This window comes from Crotalus tigris, unplaced genomic scaffold (genome assembly GCF_016545835.1).
Source record: "Crotalus tigris isolate CLP2741 ecotype Arizona unplaced genomic scaffold, ASM1654583v1 scf7180000018612.917631, whole genome shotgun sequence".
In the NCBI taxonomy this organism is placed as follows: Eukaryota; Metazoa; Chordata; class Lepidosauria; order Squamata; family Viperidae; genus Crotalus; species Crotalus tigris.
The window spans coordinates 412,031-427,174 of NW_024097107.1; the positions used below are offsets into that span (position 1 = coordinate 412,031).

At 42.9% G+C, this 15,144-nt stretch overlaps 1 protein-coding gene across 5 annotated transcripts in view; it reads left to right on the forward strand.

The window, feature by feature from the left end:
* Positions 1 to 15,144, forward strand: part of CPNE9 (copine family member 9) — a 63,581-nt gene that overhangs the window by 28,930 nt on the left and 19,507 nt on the right. For 4 of the 5 annotated variants that reach the window (XR_005558134.1, XM_039355162.1, XM_039355159.1 and 1 more), the window contains exons 3-10: positions 773 to 819; positions 2,198 to 2,301; positions 2,470 to 2,509; positions 4,651 to 4,653; positions 5,315 to 5,391; positions 10,045 to 10,108; positions 11,946 to 12,049; positions 14,477 to 14,581. Coding sequence is in view for 4 of the 5 variants with exons in the window: in XM_039355162.1 (XP_039211096.1) it covers positions 773 to 819; positions 2,198 to 2,301; positions 2,470 to 2,509; positions 4,651 to 4,653; positions 5,315 to 5,391; positions 10,045 to 10,108; positions 11,946 to 12,049; positions 14,477 to 14,581 (544 nt within the window). In the remaining variant the exon portion in view is untranslated. The remainder of the gene's footprint in view (positions 1 to 772; positions 820 to 2,197; positions 2,302 to 2,469; positions 2,510 to 4,650; positions 4,654 to 5,314; positions 5,392 to 10,044; positions 10,109 to 11,945; positions 12,050 to 14,476; positions 14,582 to 15,144) is intronic. The other variant, XM_039355160.1, reaches the window with a different exon arrangement.

Here is a 15,144-nt window from a genome sequence, read left to right on the forward strand (position 1 = left end):
TCCATAATTATAGGATAATTATTTCTATTGCACTATTTTATTATGGATGTTTTCCCTTGTAAATAGCTGAGAGTCATAAGATTGTGGCAGTGGATATACCTAATAAGTAAAATAAATCTCACTGGCGCTAGCCAATCAATGGCATGTACTTAGGGAACATTTAACACTACTTATTACTGAATTAAATCATTGGTTTTTGGCTCAATATTATCTAGGCTGACTGGCAGCAGCTCATTTGCTTTTAAATATAGGTTTTTCCAGCCTTAGAAATATTTCACATTCAGCCTGGAATCTTTTCATGTTGTTTACTACTCAATAGCATCCTTTTCCCATCTATATGATGCAAACTTGCAGAGATCTTGACTCAGAGAGGAAAACATTATGTGTGAGCTTAATTAACATTTAACACTGGAGAGAAACAACACATGTTTTGACTACTACAAAAGAAAAAAAAAACCACAGACCGGATGGTGGTTTAGAGCAAGAATAACAGAAAACTGAGGGGGAAAAAAATTAAACTTCCCTCCCTCCCTCCCTCCCCCCTTCCACTCCAAGTTCTCTTCTTCAAAATGGCATTTTTAGTAGAAAAAGCAGTTTCTAATAAATAGGGAAGGAGGGAGATTGATGCCCCCAAAGATGCATTGTGAGTGTGATATGAAAGTAATGGGTTTATTTGCATGTGTAAAATTAAAAACATGTAGCAACAGGGACCATGTCGAGATTGGCTTGAAGCATATACAACTTCTTCTGAATGTTTTCCTTGTTCTTACAGTGGTGATTCTTTATATCCAAGAAACTGCAGACAAAGAATGGCGAGAGGTGAGCTATTGCATTCCCCTCCCTAACGTGGATGCATGTGTTTTATCCAGTGGTTGGCCAAACCTTTCTGGCATATTTCAATAGTATCTTATTGATAGACTCCTGGGTTCTGATTGGGTGGATCCTTGCCAGACCCTCTCTAACAAGGACCTCTCTATGGTCTAGTAATCTTCCTTCCAAGCCACTTGGCAATTCTTCCCCATTGCCCACAATGTTTAGGACAGGGGTAGGCAACCTGGGATCTTTTATGACTCGTGGACTTCAACTCCCAGAATTCCTGAGCCAGCATGGCTCAGCTTGGAAACCTCTCCCTTTCCCCTCAGCATGGCTGGCTCAGGAATTCTGGGAGTTGAAGTCCACCAGTCATAGAAGAGCCAAGATTGCCTACCCTGGTTTAGGAGGTTCTAGGTTTAAAACCTGGAGATTTGGTTTCATTATTAAACACACACACACACACACACACACACACACACACACACACACAGTCAGTGTCAGAAAATTTTGCATACCATCAATTGCTGCAACCTAAACGAGCAAGTCAAGCACCAAAGGCAGGGTATCTACCGTTTGAAGCTGGGTGGGAAAATATAAACACAACAGCCCAAAGCCGTTTGACAGAACTGCTGATTTTAAATTGTTCAACTGAAGTGGGAGATGAGGCCAACCTGCCTTCTTTGCCATCAGATAAATAATTCTTTTTTTACAGCTTTGCCTAGCAGATGATTTCCTTGGCTCCTAACAGATAAATACGTTCCCAGCTAACAGGAGCAGATATCTCTTCTACAAATCATAGCCTTGCTCTCTGTGGGCCACAAGTGGCCACAGTCTCATCAAAAGCCTTATCATCCCTGCCTCAGTTATTACAGAGTCTTCCAGGACATGTGTCCTCTTCCTGTCTCTTCTCTGGTGATTAATGTTCTGGGCCTTAATCCTTGGTTTAGGAGGATGGGGAAGGAAACCGGTCAACCTTCGGTGCAACCAGAAATGAGAAATGGCCCCTGGTGTGAGGCAAAGGAAGCCAACTGAATCCTATTTGAGCACAGGAGATGGGATAGGATGCTCCACTGGAGCTGAAGGCCAGCATCTAGCCATCCCTCTCCATTTCTCAGCCTCTTCGACTGTGGCAGATGATTGTCTAACTATGGGGTTTACCTAGCCCAGTGTTTCCCAAACTTGACAATTTTAAGGCATGTGGACTTCAACTCCCAGAATTCCACAGCCAGCATTGCTGGCTGTGGAATTCTGGGAGTTGAAGTCCACATGCCTTAAAATTGTCAAGTTTGGGAAACACAGACCTAGCCTGTAGATGTGGGGGAGGGGGAATGGATAAGGAGCTGTTTCCTTATTAACCACCTGGCTTTGCCTTTCTACTCCCCAGTTTGGCCGCACAGAGGTGATTGATAACACACTGAACCCTGACTTTGTTCGCAAGTTTGTACTTGACTATTATTTTGAGGAAAAGCAGAACCTGCGTTTTGATATGTGAGTTGCTTCTGCTCCTTTCTCCCATAATCTCCCCCTTCCTTAGTTTTCTTTTATTTTTTCATGGCTTGTGTGTTTTACAGACAGACTTTGTTGCTCCTGTCTCTGGCAGCATCTAAATTTTGGGAAGCGCCAAATGCTAATGTATTTTTCTTATGTTTTTTCCAGTTACAATGTGGATTCCAAGACGTGCAACCTGCCCAAGAGTGTGAGTATGGTGGCTGCTTGTCCTACACTCAAACCAGACATTCATGGGGAAATTTTCTGTATTGTACATCCACGCGGGGTGGGTGGGTGTTCAGTTGGGATCTAAATTAACTAATTAGTGGAAATTAAGGAAGAAAGTAAACAGTAGGGAGTTGGACTAGATGACCTCCAAGGTCCCTTCCAACTTTATTATTGGTATTATTATTATTATAGTAGTTGTAAAAAGGAAGAGAAGAATTGTGTTGTCTTTTAAAAACATATTCATTAAACAGACAACTGGCATGTGCTTCTAGAACAGTGATTGCAAATTGAACACACACACACACACACACACACACACACACACACACACATGCAAATACATCTTGTAACTCACCAACTGTCAGGCACAAGCAAACAGTTCCAGAAAGGTACAAGTTGACTACTTTATTGTGCTCCACCTATAGTACAAGAATACAATACAATAATACAATAACAGAGTTGGAAGGGACCTTGGAGGTCATCTAGTCCAACCCCCTGCTCAGGCAGGAAACCCTATTCCATTTCAGACGAATGGCTGTCCAGTCTCTTCTTAAAAACTTCCAGTGTTGGAGCTTCACAACTTCTGGAGGCAGGTTGTTCCACTGGTTAATTGCTCTAACTGTCAGGAAATTTCTTCTTAGTTCTAGATTGCTTCTCCCCAGATTGCTTGCCTTCCCTTGGGAAGAAACAGCTCTATGTGCTCAGCACTAAGTCTCTTGAGGCTGCACAAAGACTCAAGGCTAGTTCCCTGCTTGACCTCCTTGCCTAGCTGGCTGTTTCCCAACACCAACAAAGTTCAGCTATTCTGATGTTAAATTTCAACAATATAAGTTCTGATCTGCCTTTTTAAAAACAGTTTGATGTGGTTTTAAGGTTAAACATGGAGCAGTTCTTCATCCATCTCCCTCCTGCTCCCATGCCCATCCTTAACCTTCCCAAACTAAAAACTGTGCTATCAAGTTTTGGCCATGCCCTTTCTGGTGATGCTGTACCCCCCTTGTGGCACTTCTCCAGAAGATTCAGTACCTGCAATAGTAGAAGCCAGGACAAGGAAATACAAAGAATACATGGAGAAGAATCAGGCCAATGATTTCAGTTAAATTATTATTTTTTATTTATAGTTCTAATCTTATAATTAGGCCTGTATAAGAGCCTTAACCCCAAGCAAATTATACCCTCTTATCGTAAAGGGACAGGATTTCCGTCGTACATTTCAGTTTCTCTTCCTCAACGCCATCCTTTTCCGGTTACCTCTTATGAATAACTGTCTCCAATGACAGTTTGTTAAAGCCACTTTTATCATGACCCTCAAATCTTGCACAGTGCTCTTTTTTCTAAGAAAATTAGTATCCTTAGTGTCAAACTATAGCTTCACTAAAGCAAACTGAATCAATGAATGAACGAACGAACGAACGAATTCCAAGTTATCTTAACTAAAGTGAATGGAATGAATGAATCTCATATTTCCCTCCTCTGGACCCCCTGCCTCGCCTTCCCCTCTGTTGTTTCCCTTTAGATCTAAGCCCATAAGTAAGGCACCTCTTCCTTTGTACATCATCACATATATTTGTGGTTGTTAGTTGCAAAGTCGTGTCCGACCCATCACGACCCCATGGACAACATTCCTCCAGGCCTTCCTGTCCTCTGCCATCTTCTGGAATCCATTTAAGCTCACGCCTACTGCTTCAAGGATTCCATCTAGCCACCTCATTCTCTGTCGTCCCCTTCTTCTATTGCCCTCAATCTTTCCCAGCATTAGGCTCTTCTCCAGTGAGTCCTTCCTTCTCATTAGGTAGCCAAAGTACTTGAGTTTCAACTTCAGGATCTGGCCTTCTAAAGAGCAGTCAGGGTTGATCTCCTCTAGGACTGACCGGTTTGATCGCCTTGCAGTCCAGGGGACTCGCAGGAGTCTTCTCCAGCACCATAGTTCAAAAGCCTCAATTCTTTTGCACTCAGCCATAGATAAATACAATAATAAACACAACTGATGGACATGGCATTATACTGACCTGTTCAACCAGAGGAGAGATTTCTCAGCTGAGGTGGGGTGAGAAGCCACTAACTCCACTAACTCCGCTGTCCTTTTTCTTTTCATGCTGCTTTATCCAACCCAACCTATAGAAGGTAAGTTGTGTCTAGCTCTCTAGGGATCACATGGCACTATCTGGTTGGACCAGACCAGACTAGAGAGCACAGGGGACTAAAGACTAAACCATTCTAAGGGGTGTAGTGTCTGTTCAAGGGTTAGGTTTTCACAGCCCATTTAACCAGGTTAAACCCTGGTGGATGCATTTCCAAAACATGATAGGCTTGGTCCCTATTAAACTAGGGTTAGGGTTTTTGGTGGCTTAATGTGCCGCACTAACCCAGAATATGGGATACTTGCATATGTATGTAGTCTGAATTGCATATGTAGTCTGAAGGCATTCCAAGCAAACCCCATTGAAATTGACCCCATGCAGAGCCTCACTATTGATCTGGCTTCCTAAATATTGGATGAGCTTCCTTCCTGCTCTCTTGGAGGTCTGCTCAGTTTGGGCAAGTAACACCATGTCTTCAGCTAATGCTCATCCTGAAGCTTTTGGAGAATCTAAGCCTTGCTCAGGACAATCAGATTGCAGTCAATGCAGCATACCGGAGATATCACCATCCCCAACTAAACAATGGATGACCAAATCTTTGTTGTGGTGGGAAGCTGCCCTTTCCTTTCCTTCCCTTTCCTTTCCCCCTGTTAAGTTTTGTCTCAGGATTCACCTCTCCTGCTTTCTCTTGGTCTCATCCACAGGACTTCTTAGGACAGGCCTTTGTGGCCTTGGGGGAGATTATCGGCTCCCAAAGAGGTCGCCTGGAACGAAACCTCACGTAAGTCATGGGAAGAGGGTATCTGGCAAGGTTTGGGGGGGAAACTGGATGGTGGTAATCTGGAAGCATCTCTGTTCTAATGCTGTGAATACATTTTGGCCAGAAAGTTAAAATCAAAATTTTGGGAAGAAGAGCTTTGGAGGACAAAGATCATAAGGCCATTGTTTCTCTGTCTCACAAATGGTCACCAGACTTTTGTTCTGGCATTCTGACAAATCAGCTATCAACAGACACATAGCCATAAATAACATCTACATACTGTGCAAAAGAGATAATTAATAGGCCAAAAAGGCAGCAAAAAGACCAAACATCTCCTCAACACCCAGATGAGCATAGATTAACACCAAGATTAACATCAGATCAATAATCAAGAAGTGAACTGTACCTCAGTCAAACAAGCCAACAGTAGACAAGTCAACCCCAAACTCACCAAGACCACTCCCACTAACACTGATAGAGCAAACCTCTGAGTATCCATTGAGAGCAAACCCCACTCCCTGCTAGCACTGATGATGTTACCTAGTTTGGGTGATGAAATGTCTTCAAAAAAACAACTAATGTCAGAGAGCACCAGAGACCCCTCTTCAGCACTGGGTGAAAAGATGGTCACTGAGGGACATTCCAACTCTCTCGATTCTCTTGATTCCTCTGGCTCTGCCCTTCATACATTCTTTTCCTTCCGTGCAATCCCTTTGTAGAAACAACTTTGATTTTCTTTTCCACTTGGGAAACTAGAGCAGCAACTGGCATCATTCCAGTGATATTTCCACCATAATAGCTTTCAGTCACGGAGATTCCACCGAGCAGGGGGTTGAGCTAGATGGCTGCTGTACTTCCCAATTGTGATGCTATAATTCATAAGCACTATGAGTAGCCCTCGACTTAGGAGCAGTTGAAGTTATAATGGATGCCAAAAATGGTACTTATGACCCAGATTATGAGTCAAAGTTCTGACAGGTGGGCCCTCTCTCAACAAGTGGCCCACCTCATGGCCATTTGAAGTGGCCCATAGTCACATGATTGTGTTTTACAATGTTTTTGGGCCGGAAACCAGAGTATTATGGTTCTGACATATGAAACTCTTCAAAGAATTTTGAGGCATTGTTTACCTTAAATAATCTTTATTCGAGCAATAACACATCGGCACTTACATAGTCCAAGTCAAAATCTGACTTCCCCTCCCCTCAGCACATAGTATCAAAGCACAGTTCCCTCCTACAACTAACAGTCATAAATCACATTCTCCAATTAGTTTGAAATGCTGGCTTTCCACCCAGTTCTTCATCCCACCATGCCTTATCATCACTTATTACAAACAACCTTGGTTCTTACCATTATACAGTATTGTTTTGTCTAACTAATCTCCCATGAACATTCAACCTCCCCCCCCCCCAGTATCATCTAATTCTAACTCTAAAAGTAAAACTTAAAGTGAAGGAAAATGGATGCGTCTCCATATGTTGTCAAAGCAAGAACATCGATGTTAGCTGCGTTGACACGGAGTTTATTTCCAGCTTCCAACAAAAAACATCCATTGGGGACAATGGGTTCACTTAATGACTACCCTAAAAAAAGTCACAAAATCAAGTCAGTCATCTGCTTAATGAACGGCATGATGTACAACAATAATCCCAGGCTCATTTATGCTCATAAACCGAGGACCACGTGAAGTGGCATTTGAACGGTTTGTATGCTCTTTTGTCTCTGATGTTTTAATACAATTAAGCAGCCTTTATTCTCCAACAGGAAAAAGAAAGAAAGAAAGAAAGAAAGAAAGAAAGAAAGAAAGAAAGAAAGAAAGAAAGAAAGAAAGAAAGAAAGATGAAGCGGTGTCTTCATCCTTCCAGGATGTTGGAACTCTGCCTGAAAATTCGGGGGGAGGGAGGGAGATTGGTTAAGATTCCTCAAAGTCCTGATGCGTTTGGAAATGCCCAGGTTGTAGAAATCAGAAACAGACCGTTTCAAATTCCTGAAGATCAATGGTATCACTCTTCTTTGTTCCACTCAGGTTATAGCAAAGATCTGAGGATCTCAAGAAGAGAAACACTTTAAAAACAACAGCCATGTAATTGCTTAATCAGTTCAGCTCTTCTGATTAAAATATCTCATTAGTTGGCAGTCTGAATAAAAAAGGAATTCGGCTCCCAGGCATGGGAGGGCAGCCAAGTGTGCTGGGGGGGAGGGGCTTGGCTGGAATACCCCAGCTTTGATATAGATGCATTAACAAACTGAAGGAGCAGGATGGTCTGGCCATTCTGAGCCCTGCGTGGGAAGGATTGTGTTTGGAGCTGTTTCAGAACAGATATTATTGGCTGAAAGCACTCAGTCCTTCAGCCTTGAGGAAAAACTTGTAGGAACTTCTGGGCTTTTCCAATTGGTAGCAAGGGCAAAGCCGGGGGTCCTGGGGACCGGCTTCTCCACCAGAGGCTAATTCCTTCTGACAAAATGTGCTGCTGTGCCTTCAAAGCTCGAAATGGTTGCGATGCACAGCAGTCACCTTGTGTGATGGAATGGAGTATGGATTCCCAGGAGGACAAAGAGGCAGCACAGCTTGGACAGTTTGGTCGGCAGGAAGAGGTCTGGACCTAGCAGTTCCCAGAGTATATCTATAGCTATGCAAATAGTTGCTTTAATCTGGCAAGAGTCTGTCTGTAGGTGAAGAACAATCAAAGAAACCAAGGTAACCCCACTTGTCGTTCTTGGGACCTGACCCCTTCTTGCTATGATGGGAATTAAGAAGCAGGCCCCCTGGTTGAGGACCCAATTTGTTGGGGTCAATATGCTGACTCTGTAAGCCGCTTAGAGAGGGCTATAAAGCACTGTGAAGAGGTATATAAGTCTAAGGGCTATTGCTCCTTCACTCTGATCTCCAGTGCATCACTTCCAACTGAGGGGAATCTGTTCCTGTGCTGTTTAGTTGGCATTTGTGCTTTCTAACTGAAGGAAGCTATTCAGAGTAATCATCCATGCCAAGCAAATAAGAATCACATCACTGCAATATAATGGGGGGAAGTACAATTCCCTTCAATAGTATTATCCCACCCAATGGCATCTTGCAGTTTAGATATTTAATTTTTGTTTATTGCTAGTCTTTTCCACTCCGCTAACTTTGTATTCAGGGTCCAGTAAATTCTGATAGGATTTCTATAAAGCAAGGGAGCAGCTATAGGGCTGTTATAGTTATTAGTATATCATTCTAACAAGAAAACGTGGAATATAAAATATATGGTGATGGATAACCACAAGCTTTCCTTCTTCCTTTTCTTCCTTTTTATGGAGAGAAGGAAGCCTACTAGAGGCTTCACATAACTGTTTTGTTTCATTTTTTAATAAAAAGTGATAGGAAGTCTATTGTTTGCCACCCAATCTAAGCAGCACAAGTTCAGGATCCTATGGAGGCTGCAGAAAAGAGGCTGCAGGTTACCCATCCCTCTTATAAAGCAATGCCTGAAATAAATTATTGGGTAGTTAAAGCCACAAGTTGTGTTTTCTCCATTATTACTGTTTATCTTGCTTTTTAACCATTCCCAAGCTTTGTTTATGGGTATTACTAACTGTTAACTATATCTCTGTCTGTCTATCATCTGTCTGTCTGTCTATCTATCTATCTATCTATCTATCTATCTATCTATCTATCTATCTATCTATTTCTATATCTATCTCTCTGTCTACCTTTGTCTCTCTCCATCATCTGTCCTATCTATCTATGTATCTATGTATCTATGTATCTATCTATCTATCTATCTATCTATTTCTATCTCTATATCTTTCTCTCTCTGTGTGTCTACCTTTGTCTCTCTCCATCTATCTATCTGTCTGTCTGTCTGTCTGTCTATCTGTCTGTCTATCTATCTCTATCTTTCTCTCTCTGTCTCTCTTTCTCTGTCTACCTTTGTCTCTCTCCATCATCTATCCTATCTATCTATCTATCTATCTATCTATCTATCTATCTATCTATTTCTCTCTATCTTTCTCTCTCTCTCTGTCTACCTTTGTCTCTCTCCATCATCTATCTATCTATCTATCTCTATCTTTCTCTCTCTGTCTCTCTTTCTCTGTCTACCTTTGTCTCTCTCCATCATCTATCCTATCTATCTAATCTATCTATCTATCTATCTATCTATCTATCTATCTATCTATCTATCTATCTATCTATTTCTCTCTTTCTTTCTCTCTCTCTGTCTACCTTTGTCTCTCTCCATCATATATATCTCTCTCTCTACCTTTGTCTCTCTCCATCATCTGTCCTATCTATCTATCTATCTATCTATCTATCTATCTATCTATCTATCTATCTATCTATCTATCTATCATCTACTCTAGATAGATTGGGTGCCATGAGAAATGATGGGTTTCAGCTCCTATAACCCTCAGCCTGCAGGGCACATGAAGTTATTGGGAGTGGAAGCTAAATACATACGAGAGGTTCAGGTTTGGGGACATTGTTTTACTGTGAAATCCTAACTGGTTCCTATTCATGGCTGCTGACATCCTCCTGAACTTATTGATGATAGTATTTCATGTTTCTTATTTGGATTCCTGTCCACACATCTATCCTACATTGCCATATTGGTTCCATTAGTGCCAGCACGAGCAAGCAGCAAGAAAGGACCGCTCCCACACTAACCTTGAGTTTTTAATGATCACATTTAGGGGAGTTCCAGGAAAGAAATGTGGCACCCTAGTGCTGTCTGCTGAAGAGCTCAGCAACTGTCGGGTGAGTGGCTTGTTCTCCCCATCATTTGAGGAAAAGGCAGGAACACCTTCCCTCCCACCCCCTCATGCATAGTGGGTCATGAGTAAAATGAATGGGGCAGCCTCTCTAAGGTGAACTACCAATAAAGGAGAATGTTTATAGCTCAGGGTTGCAATGAGGGGTCCTTGGTGCTCTCTGAGCTTGGTTGTTTCCTTGCAGATGTTTCATTACCCAAACAAGGTAACATCCTGACTACTAGCACTGATGATGTTATCTAGTCTCTGTAATGAAAAGTCTGCAAGAAAACAACCAAGCTAAAGAGAAACCAAGGTGAACTCTTTTACACTGATGTCCAATTAGAACAGTGACAAACAACCTTTGCCGAGTCTAGGGCCACACTTGACTTTTGAATGGCCTGCTGTGACTTGCTAAAAAAAAGTGGAGGAAGGTATCCAACCATAACTCTCACTATTCATGTAATCTATAGTATAGGTATCTAAAATAAGATTTTGGTGTTCTCTCTTCAAATCTCATAATATTTCAATATTCCTAGGCAAAATCTTTTAGGATTCCATGTGGGAACATCGAAATCTTCATGAGGCTTAGCATTTTTAAAGCATTTAAATTAAAGTTTGATTAACTGTGGGATCCCACAATGCCATTGGATTACCACCTGTACAATGATACAGAATAACAGAGTTGGAAGGGACCTTGAAGGTCTTCTAGTCAAACCCCTCTGCTCAAGCAGGAGACCTTATACCATTTCAGACAAATGGCTGTCCGGTCTCTTAAAAGCCTCCAGTGTTGGAGCACCCACAACTTCTGGAGGCAAGTCGTTCCACTGGTTAATGGTTCTCACTGTTAGGAAATTTCTCTTTATTTCTAGGTTACTTCTCTCCTGGATTAATTTCCATCCCTTGCTTCTTGTCCTGCCTTAAAGGTGCTTTGGAGAATAGGTTGACCCCCCCCTCTTCTTTGTGGCAACCCCAGAACAGCAAAAGCTTTGTTTAATATGCCCCTGTATAGTTCAAATTACATTGCCACCTTTTGGCAGCAAGCCAAAACAGAGGCACAGAAATCAGATATGGGGACAAGTTAATTTTATGCCATTATAGTAAAAAATATACTTCCCTGCCCCCAGTTCTGCTTTGCTTCCTGCTGCTTCAACATGTGTCTGTGTGTGTGTGTGTGTGTGTGTGTGTGTGAGAGAGAGAGAGAGAGAGAGAGAGAGAGAGAGAGAGAGAGAGAGAGAGAGAGAGAGAGAGGGAGGGGGGAGGAGGGAGGGAGGGAGGGAAAAAAGAAAAAGAGAGGAAGAGAGAGAGAGGCATGGATGAGTGAAGAACACGCTCTTCAAGTATGGAAGTAGGGAAAAGTATGGAAGAGCTCATCTGTGGATGAAAAAATTCTCAAATTCATCCGTTCCTGACAAATTTCATCCCTGAAACTCAGCCACTTGAACTACTTATCTTAAAAGGGCCATTATGAAATTTTGCCAGGAGCACTTTTCAATGGAAGTTGATTCTCAAAAGGTATAATAGCACAAAAAAACTGGACTGACTCTAAAAACAGCCTAGATCAGAGATGCTGGAAACCATCTGTAAGTTATTCATGTTCTTTGGGGAAAGAACATGAACAAATCATACATCGAGAACATTTTTTTTAGAAAATGCAATCAAACCAGAAATGGCTCTTTTCTATTTATATAGAGTTTTGAGTGTCCATCAGTTAAAAAAAAAAAAAAGTTTGAAGCAGTGGGCTTTTTCTGTTTCTTATAAGTAGTTTTCCACTCCTAGAGTTGATTATTTTTTATGACCTCCTTGCCCCCACTTCCCTTTCTGATGTAGCCTTTTCCTTCCAGGACATTGTCACCATGCAGTTGTGTGCCAACAAGCTGGACAAGAAGGATTTCTTTGGCAAATCGGATCCCTTCCTTGTTTTCTACCGCAGTAACGAGGACGGCACGTACGCAAGAGAACCCCTTTTCGAGGCAACCAACTTCCCAGGCCAGATTCTGGGCTGTTACTTAATGGCACGTAGCTGCCTTGATAGTGTCATTAGGCCCTGAATTGTGTGTACACACACACACACACACACACACACACACACCTGCTCCCAAGAGACACTAGGCTTGCCTTTCTATTCTCTTCTACTCTCCTCTCTGCTAACTAAAAGGAGATGGGAAGAATGGATGAATGTTGATTCTCAGATGTGACCTCAACCCACATCAATAACCCCAATTCCCCCCCCCCTTTTTTTTTTTATTCTGAGATGAAAGAATAAGATTTGACCAAAAATACTATTTAAAAAAAAATGTTCCTGGCATCAAGGAATATAATGAATTATAATGAATATAAATTCCCTGTTGTCATGTGAACAGAAAATAATGGCGGGGGTGTAGGGCGTAGCTTAAGCTGAGCTAACATGGCTCCCTTGATCAGCGGCTGAGGTAAGGTTTTTGCCCTTGACCCTCGCCTTGCTACTCTATAGGATATCCTCTTAGCTTTCTTTCTTGTCCTTTCTAAAGGTCAGCTTGTATAGTCATGGCACCCTCAAAGTAGATCTATTCCTTTTACTCCCCAACCCATTTTAACCATTTTTTTTTCCTGTATTTGGGATGGATGCTGGAGGAGGAAAGGGATCTGCTTTTCAGTGCATGTGTTCTGGGCTGCGCAAGATGGTTGCACGAGTGATTGCAGGTGGTGAGTTCTTTTGCTCACTGTGTTTAGAGTGGAAGAGTCAGATTTTTCCATACGTGGCAAAAATCAGCTACAGTTGTGGCCTTGCTTCGGTTCTTCAGTGGTAGATGCAAAGAAGGCTTTCATGGTTGCTTAGCAACGGTAGCACTCAATGTCCATTTCTAGCTTGGCTCAGAAGTGGTTGGAGAGCACATTCCACATTTGTTCTCCGTCACATCAAGCTGATCTCCATCCTTCTCGAACTAGTGGATGTTCCAATAAAGGATGTTGGGGAAAAAGGCCAAGAGGCACGGTCTGCAGTTCCTGGATTTGGGATGCACAGATGGAAGAGGGAAATTGAGATGCTGTGGCTCAAGAGCTTCAGCTGAAATTCCCTCTCCAAGTTTTGTGCTTTAGAAACCCAAAGGAGCCTGTGCCAGTGGGCTCTTCTTCAGGGTGGACAGCTCTTCTGGTTTCTGGATGGATCAGCTTTCTTTAATCTGGCAGCCTGCAGATGTTCTAGATCAGAGGTCTCCAACCTCGGCAACTCTTAAAGACTTGTGGACTTCAGTTCCCAGAATTCCACAAGATTTTAAGACTTGTGGACTTCAGTTCCCAGAATTCCTCAGCCAGTTGTCTGGGGGATGAAGTCCCCAAGTCTTAAAGTTGCCTGTTCTAGAGCAAGGCTTTTCAACCAGTGGTACTGGTACCACCTTTGGTACATTGGCACCTGGCAGGTGGTATGCAACCATCTTAGAAAAGTGGTAGTGGGGGAGGGGAATGAGCTGAACCGGTGGCAGCACTGCACAAGCCTAAGCGAGAGATGGCTGGAGCTGCAGGGCTCAGCGGAAGCGCCAGGATCAGTGCCACTTTCCAGCTGATCGGCGCTTCTTCGGGACTGTCAGGGCTCAGTGGAAGCGCCAGGATCAGCGCCAGTTCCAGCTGGAGCTCGGTGCTGATCCTGGTGCTTCTGCTGAACCCTGAAGAAGCACCAGTCAGCTGGAAAGCAGCACTGATCCTGGCCCTTCTGCTGAGTCCAGAAGAAGCGCTGATCAGCTGGAATGTTGCAGCATCTCCAAGGTCTTGTGATTTACATTCAGATGCTTGGCAACTGATTCATATTTATGATGGTCACAGTGTCTCAGGGTCATGTGAAGTGACCAAAACCTGCTGCAACCACCCAGCAGACGGGGGGGAATAAAAACCAAACACCCCCCACCCCATCCCTGCTGCCAATTCTCAACAGAAATGCTCACAACAATGAAAACCTCAGACAGGAGGAAGAGCGCTGCCAGGTGGACAGGCAGGTGTCTTGCTCAGCTGTGGCTTGGGGGAGGGCAATTTTTTCAGTGCCATTGTAACTTCGAACAGTTACTAATTGAACTGTTGTAAGTCGAGGATTACCTGTACTTTATCACTTTTTTCCTTTTTTGGGGGGGGTCATCAAGTTTTTGATACCTTGCTAGGCGACTGGTAGTTCTCAGATATTGCCATATCCTAAAAATGGTACAATGGGTGAAAAGGTTGAAAAGCCCTGTTCTAGACTACAATATTCATCCTTTTGAACTAGCATGACAAACTGTATTCTCAACTACATTGCAATCCAACACCTCCAGAGGCCACAATATGCTACTCCACACCACATCAAAGCCCACTAGCCTTTCTTTCATGTTTGCTCTTGCCCCCTTTTGCCATGACTCCTCTCTGGTTTCAGGTTCACCATCTGCCACAAGACAGAGGTGGTGAAGAACAATCTGAATCCAGTGTGGCAACCTTTTTCCATCCCTGTGCGCTCCTTGTGCAATGGTGACTATGACAGGTTAGAGTTCATATCTATACTCTGGGCCTAAAGGCTGCGTCTCTGGGCCCAAAGGCTGGCAAATGACAGACCACCCAAAATATTGGAGGAGGAGAAATTTAATTTGTATTTTTTTATGCTGTTTCCAGATCAAACGGTCCTCTGAGTATAGATTGCCCCAAGGCTGTTAAAAACCATTGAAGTACTGTAGCTGGCAAAAGAGTAGCCAGGCTCCTTTAGATATCTATAAGGAGCAATCACTACAAAGGGCTATATAGGTGAAACATATATACATTTTTAGTGGCATAAACATATATACATTTTTAGTGGCATGTTTCCCAGGTGTGAAGGAACGATCTAGAACAGTGGTTCTCAACCTTTTTAATGCTGCAACCCCCAACCGGTCGTAAGTCGAGGACTACTCAACCGGTCGTAAGTTGAGGACTACTCAACTGGTGCAGCACCGTTTGCAGAATGGGACTTTTGGTGGGCTCAGCAGGGCAGAGACAGCCTGGACAATTCCTATTGGCTTTTGAAAGCCAATAGAATTAGACTCTATTCAAATGGTCGTTCGACCCCAAATG